Source organism: Anneissia japonica, unplaced genomic scaffold (assembly GCF_011630105.1).
Source record: "Anneissia japonica isolate Jap-2015-1 unplaced genomic scaffold, ASM1163010v1 scaffold288036_len564833_cov171, whole genome shotgun sequence".
NCBI lineage: Eukaryota > Metazoa > Echinodermata > Crinoidea > Comatulida > Comatulidae > Anneissia > Anneissia japonica.
In genome coordinates, this window is record NW_022706414.1 from 329,458 (window position 1) to 336,728 (window position 7,271).

General features: G+C 36.2%; 1 protein-coding gene across 1 annotated transcript in view; it reads left to right on the forward strand.

The window, feature by feature from the left end:
* The window catches only part of LOC117106139 (uncharacterized protein YER152C-like), a 22,743-nt gene extending 22,401 nt beyond the window's left edge, over positions 1 to 342 (forward strand). The window contains exon 11 of the mRNA XM_033247492.1: positions 1 to 342. Within this exon, the coding sequence (XP_033103383.1) occupies positions 1 to 146 (146 nt within the window). The 3' untranslated portion in view covers positions 147 to 342.
* The last annotated feature ends 6,929 nt before the right edge of the window (positions 343 to 7,271 follow it).

A 7,271-nucleotide genomic window follows, 5' to 3' on the forward strand; every position in this document is an offset into this window, starting at 1 on the left:
CAATATCAGGGGGCTACCACAATTGTCTCCGTATATGCTTCATGTATTATTCGCCTGAAGAACTTCGCAATGCCATAAAGAAGTTACTTGAGACCATCAAATTACGACTGAAGAGGGCAGCCGATAATAATGAAGTCATCAAATAGATTAAGGTGCTACTCAAGTGGAAAAAAGAATGATGCCTGTGTCATTTTAGCGAGTCTGTGTTTCCTTTGCCAGTTAGTTGTTATATCATTGAGGTATAATGGTTGTATCATGGAGATAAATTATCTCTGTTTACATAAGAGAGTGGCAACAATTCATGCTTACATAAATCTGAATGGTTAGATAGACAGGGAAAAAGGTGTCTTTATTGTTTTATACATAGATTTAGGCTAAAAGGACTGAATTTAAAGCATGCTTGTGTATATTTTACCCAAAGGAATTTGATAGTGAATAGTGTATTGAATAAATATGTGAAAGGAAGTAACTGTTATGTTACTTCTGTACCTTACAGAATAAAAAAAATATTTAAAGTATATGTTTAAGATATAAGTATTGATTCTCTGTTACGGGTTTCAAATATATTAAAGTGTTTATACAAATGTAATGATGTTTTGTCCCCTGAAAATGACCAAAAAATTATTACAAAATAATTTAAAATTAACTTGCATTGCAGTAGCATAGAAATTATTAACTTGTGCATAGAAATTATTGAATTTAGAAAATGTGTACCCCTGATGTTTATAATCAAAAATTATATTAAAAAATGATTAAAAACACTTCCAGTGACTGGAAGTACTTTTATAATTTTTCACTGTGTTCTGGGTAAAAAATTTTTAAATACACAGATTTCTATGTTTAAGTTGATAATTGTTATGTTACTTCAAAATGAGCAAGTTAATTTCAAAAATTAATTTTTATATTTTATTTTTTTTTTGTATTTTTCATGAGACAATGCATCTTTTATCTACTACAGGCCTAAACCTGCATTCATATCAAATCCGAACCAAAATCCACACCGCATTCTCGAGACGCTGGACGCCAGCGTCCCTATTCTTACAAACTGAACCGGTTCAGTATTCCTTCTGATCTGGAAATCAGGATTTGGGATAAGATGTATTCATTCAGTGTAAACACCAAGGATAACCCACGAAAGTCTAGAAGAAGGCTTATTTCCAGTGGGGTCCTTCTGGTGGTGATTGGGCAGTACACAGTGATAATCCCCTACTCTTGTCCAAAGAGTGTACTTCCTACTTTAACATGCACATGGGCCATAATGCTCACGGAACCAACGGCGTAAACGTCTCATCCGAAGGTGTAACTTGCACTACAGCCCTGCAACTGAAACACAAGGAGAGGCAGGGATGAGAATTGAACCGAGGACCTAGAGATCTCCATGTTTCATCACACACACAGTGGCTACCACCAGATAAGCCAACTGAGCTAGCTTTCTTATATTTGATGTCCATTATTTTCTAGAACCCTATGGAGTCCCACGTGACTAAATCTGAATGCATCTCTTTATAAACAACATTGACATGGAAGAGTCAACAAGTGAGCCCATACCACGTGTGGTGTACCTTACTGTTACTGTTGTAGTAGCCATCTTCCTCAGAGCCCATCACATGACCGTCATTGATGGGCTCTGTTGTTAATTTTTTTTGGTCAGTTAATTTTTATACCACTTATTATTTTATTTCCGCAAGGTAGCATATTAGGTCCACTACTGTTTTTATGCCTTGTACACAATATGATATTCAACGTTGCCCTTGATGTAAATTGCTTTTGTATTTCAATGACTTTTTATTTATAAATATTTAAAGTTCAACTTTAGATGCCATTGAAAATGAGCTGAGTCAAGCCTAATGGGCGTTACCGATTCTGTGGTATTTGGACCACAAATTCGTTAGTATACAAATAATGATTGTTTTTGAGTGCAAATGAATATTTTCATGAAATTGAAAGAATGAAACAGTCCATCTTCTTTCAACTAATGAAAACATTGTATTAGGTGGAGGCTTACAATAGGACAAGATTAAGGGAACACAACATCCACAGATGGAACTAAAATGTTCATGATGAGTGACGAAATGGTGTAACTAACGCACGGGATACGAAATCCACCAATCAAATTACAATGATCTATTTTATTTAGTTGTGTAATAAAAGCGAATGTTTATTCACCTTTCCGTAACACTGCTGGCTATTATGATATGTATGATACCTATTATAGGTGTGGATACCACCCACGAAATCATATTTAATAGCCATGAATAAATGATACAAAATTGATATACATAAGCCAGCATACCATTTACATATGTATGCGTAAATACATGCCTATATACACAAACCAAAGAGTATATAACAAACACAGATAAAATAAATAAAAATGTAAAGACCTAGACACACGACACATGCTTTTTATGTTTTGGTAAAATACAGATTTGATTTTTTTTTTAATGTTTTATTAAAATGTTTATTAAACTGTTCCCCTACCGTACTACTGTAGATGTTTCTCCTATATAACTAATCATATGATCCTTTTATATTGAATTTTAATGTTTCACTTTAATGTTTCTGTTTTGTGTTTGTTTCGTGTTTTTGATATTTGAACTGCCTTTTGCCTGCGTAAGCCTGTTAATTCAGGCTGTGTCCTGGTTTTTGTAAATGTTTTCTTTTGTATATTTCATATCGGAATATCAATAAAGAATGATTTAAGGAACTAGATGTTTCTCCTGTATAATATAAAGTTTTATCGCCTAACTAGATATGATACGTAACTTATTTTGACTTGATTTTCTTTCAAAGGAGTTGGACCTGACAATGTTTTTTAAATGCTTTTCCTGCTATTTTTTAAATCGTAGGCCAGCCCATCGTCGTCGGCCGATGCGATTTTATGAAGAACGCAACGCTACGACGCGCGCTACGGATCGTTTATGACGATTCGTTAAGACTGCCACCGAAAATAAGATTACGGCGTCGTCCACCGTTCACGAAGAGTTGGATTCGTCGTACGATGCGTTCCCGGCTTCATTAATTATCTTCGCAAGTTCACTCCATGGGGTAGCTTCAATGAACTTTACGTGATCCCCTCTCTCGTCTTTTCTGCATCCACTGTATTGCCTTCTATAAATAAAGTGTTTTTCGTCATTTTCTAGAAAATATAAATTGTTCTTCATCCCTCTCTAACCAGGTCTGACAAACGTAGTTTCGTTTTAGAGTAGGTCTGTGTTCCTGTGTATGAGTTTCTGGCTTACGATTTGTTTGAAATGTGAGTGAATTATCTGGTAGGCCTAGTTGGGTTGTTTGTTCTTGTTGACAGTCACAATCCATACATTTTTAAATTTCATTTCATTTATTCGTCTCGTAAAAAAACCCCATAAAACAAGAACAACTGAGACAGGATTCCCAACAGTGAACTGAATCAAACTATAAAAAGGGTCTCCTCAAAGAACACATACAATAGCCTACAAACAAGCCAACAATACAAAAGGGCACACAATCAGGATATAATAATTATAATAATAATAAGCCTAATCGTAATTATAATAGTAATAATAAGCCTAATCGTAATTATAATAGTAATAATAAGCCTAATCGTAATTATAATAGCAATAATAATAATAATAATAACAACAATAACAACAACAGCAACATTGCAGACTCTCAAAACAATATATCTAAATTGTTATTTAGACTTTCCATTCCAAAGTAAAATGTTTCAAACCCTCAAAAAAAATTGAAAAGAAACATTACATCATCAACCATCGAACCACATCTACTATCATATAATGACGTGTTTTCTCCGGACGTCCCTTATCTAGCTGACTCAGTTTCTAATTTCGAAATGATAATGTGACGTCGATAATGATAAATGTATGTAGGCCTGCATCGGACTGTTGCTATTGGTTGAATTGTCTCACATATCTATGCATAAAAACTGACATTAAATATGTGAGTTTATAGTCAGCATGTAAAATTATGTGTTTATTACTTAAAAAATAAAGAAGGAAAAAATTCGAATTAATCGATCTGGTTTAATTTAATTTTAATTTAAAAAAAACATTGCTCTCCTGAGTTGTGAAACCCTTGTGTTACGATGCAACTTTCTATTACATATTAAAAATGATTGTTGGATATTTATGAAATTGCCTGATTGAGGTACGCCTTGTCAGGTAGCTGAGCGCATTCCCCATGGCGCTGCAGCTCATTGTCAGGCGAGGGGTAGTAGCGTCTGGATTTGGTGGGCCCAGTGGTCAAGCTATATCCACCTAGCTAGAGAAGCCTGATACCTGAAAAGGGGAAACCCTTTTTTGCTATTTTTTTTCCCGATTACATGCTTGATCTTAAAAAAAAAATTAAAAAATTAAAAAAAAGAGCGGTATATTTGCTGCGAAGCAGCCAATTCATATTCTTGACAGCAATTTGACCTCTGAAAGGTCATTGTTTGTCAAAAAACAAGGGCCTAAGACGACTGAAAAGCGGAGTTTCCTTCTTTCGTTCTGCCGGGTAAAATCAGTTACTTTAGGCGACGTTTGTAGACTAACCTACACGTACCAACGTCCGCATGTGGCGACGCTCGAGTATTACTATTCAGCGCGTTTTTACTATATTTCTAGGTTTCCTATTTCTACGTTTAATCGGCCCATGTCTCAGCCACAATATTTTGAGGCCAATATTATTTACGAACCCAGTTAAACTTATTAACTAGCCTATTTCAGCGTGTTAATTATTACATTTAGGCGACGCTTGTTGTAGACTGGCATACACTGTACCAACGTTCGTTTTTACTATGTTTCTACGTCAGCTCGTCACGTGTTCTAATATAGACAATGGGTCGTGTCTCATATTATTTGTTATATTTTTATTATTCATTATTTTCGCTTGACTCGCATAAATAATTTTGTTCGAAGAACATTTATATGCAGTTGTACTTCGCAGCACTTTACTTGAAATTTGCAATTTCTAGTTTTAATTTATACAAATAAGTAGTAATCTTTAACAAAAAGCCGAGCACCACGGAAGTCACGGTATTACTTTGACATTGAAACTGTGACCGTGTTTCTGGGCATCTATTAAAAATGTTTTAGCTAGAGGAACCCAACCACCCTAATACTCCCCTTCCCTCACTTGATAGTGGTGGCTCCAGAAATGTTCATGTCCCACATGGTCCGGAACAAGGGGCTGATTAGAGCCTCGGTCCGAGTCCCAGAATTTATAGTTCCTGGTTGGGTCAACGAGCTGAGGGTTTTTATGGAAATTGTCCTTTGAGACAATTAGGGATTGGAAATCAAAATGCTGTTACTTAGGTAGGCATATTACATACTTTTTATCCGACGACCTCATCGTGGCGTCGGACGACAAGGGGTTCAGGTCTGCCCGATGCCCTCCCTGCCTTCCCTTTCCGCTTGTGCCTCATTGCTCTTGATTCCTATTGACGCGGTCCCAAGTTAGTGCCGCTCACTTACGGCTGATTTCCCCTCGTTTAGAAAATCCTAGAAACACGTCTGAGCAACTACTGTTTATGCATGTAACGATAATCGAGGATTACATCATAATGCTGCCAAAAAAAATGCCACATTCTGTACCGTTAAGTATGACGTTATAATTTTTTTTTTTTTTTTTTTTTTTTTGTGCTGAGGTTTGAGATAAGTTTGGGTAGTTGGCGCTTTACTGGAATAAAGCTGACGTCACTCTATTCAAGCAGTTCTCTGCAGTGTGACCACTGCTTGGGTATTTACCCAAGATCTTGGGTATTTTGACTTGGTCTTGGGTTCTTGGGTATTCCGTTCAAATCCTTGGGTATTTTATTTTTACTAAGAAAATTAAATATTTTTGTCATAGAGGAAGAATTAAGAAGTAACGAAGTATATTTCAGTCGATTCAAGTAAGCAAAACTTAACGAAGTGCACATAACATTGTTAATTGACTGTTCAGTGTTAGTTGCTATTAACATGGGTTCAGAATTGTTTATTTGTGATTTGCGTTGCCATTGATCTTACCTAATTGATGCATTACATATTAAAACTTGATCACTGAGATCTACTTATAACACTGGCCGACTGAGGGTATATTTTTCTATCCGTATTATCACCTCATGAATATTAACTTTAATAATTAACACAAACAATTACAGTAAAAAAAATGTTTATAAATTGAACTAAAAGGGAAATTATACATGCGAAAAACACGTTCTTTTCAAATTTTAATGCATTTTCAGGAAGCTTGGGTAATTTTGGGCAATTTTTGCTGAATCTTGGGTAGTTTCGACACAGTCATTGGGTATATCAAAAATTGTGAGTGGTAACGCTGGTTCTCTGCATTTATTTGCGGCAAACTCTACATCGATGGATGGGTAAAATTGTGTCAGTCATGCCCCTACTACGCTCCCTTTGATGTTCTGTTTGTCGATACACAATTTTCGATAGTAGATCTTCCCGTGGTCGGTGGTCGCGTGAATTGCGAAAGGAAAATTGGGATTGCTAACTTATATTCACCCCCCACATTGGTCTTAGTGGAGGTCCGGTTATCGTGAGTTCCTTGTGATTTTTACACCTAGACCTAGTTCATAAATAGTTGTAGTGGAGAGAGGCATATTTATTACGAAGTGTCTATGCTTACGCCGAGTCGTAAGCATTAATCATAGGCTATGCTTACGCCGATCTATTTGAAGGGCGCCGCTTGCATCGTGAGTACGAAAACGTCCTATTGAGCATGTGCAAATATTTTTTTTTTCTGCAGCGCGCACTTGGCAGGGTTGCCATTTGGCCTTTTTGACGGCCAGATTCCTCAAATCTGGCCGTATAAAAATTTGCCTGGCCGTAGCGTTTGAAAAGTCACGGCCAAACTATATTTGGCCGAATTTTTGAATTTACATTTTTTTTTTCAATACAGGCCTAATATAACATAGACTTGTTTTGGATGTGTTGTTTTTGTTAGCTTAAATTCTACATTTGATTCTAATCACAGTGGTGGATGGAAGGAGGGGGGTTCGTCCCCCCACCCTCTCTGTGAAGAAACGTAACAAAATACTATGGGTCCTGGCTTACAAAAATTCATGCTAACTAGACGCGGATTCAGGCCTTCGCCCACTTCGCCCAGGCGAAGGTCAGGGTGAGAATTCAAAATAAAATATTGACCATTTATTCCAACAATCATACTTACTTTCCTTGACACTTATTTTGAACATTACCATTAGAAAAATGTTTAAAAATCCACACCATCCTATACCTTACACTTTTAAACTGATTGTACTGTAGGCCCTACCAGAGAGAGAGAGGTACATT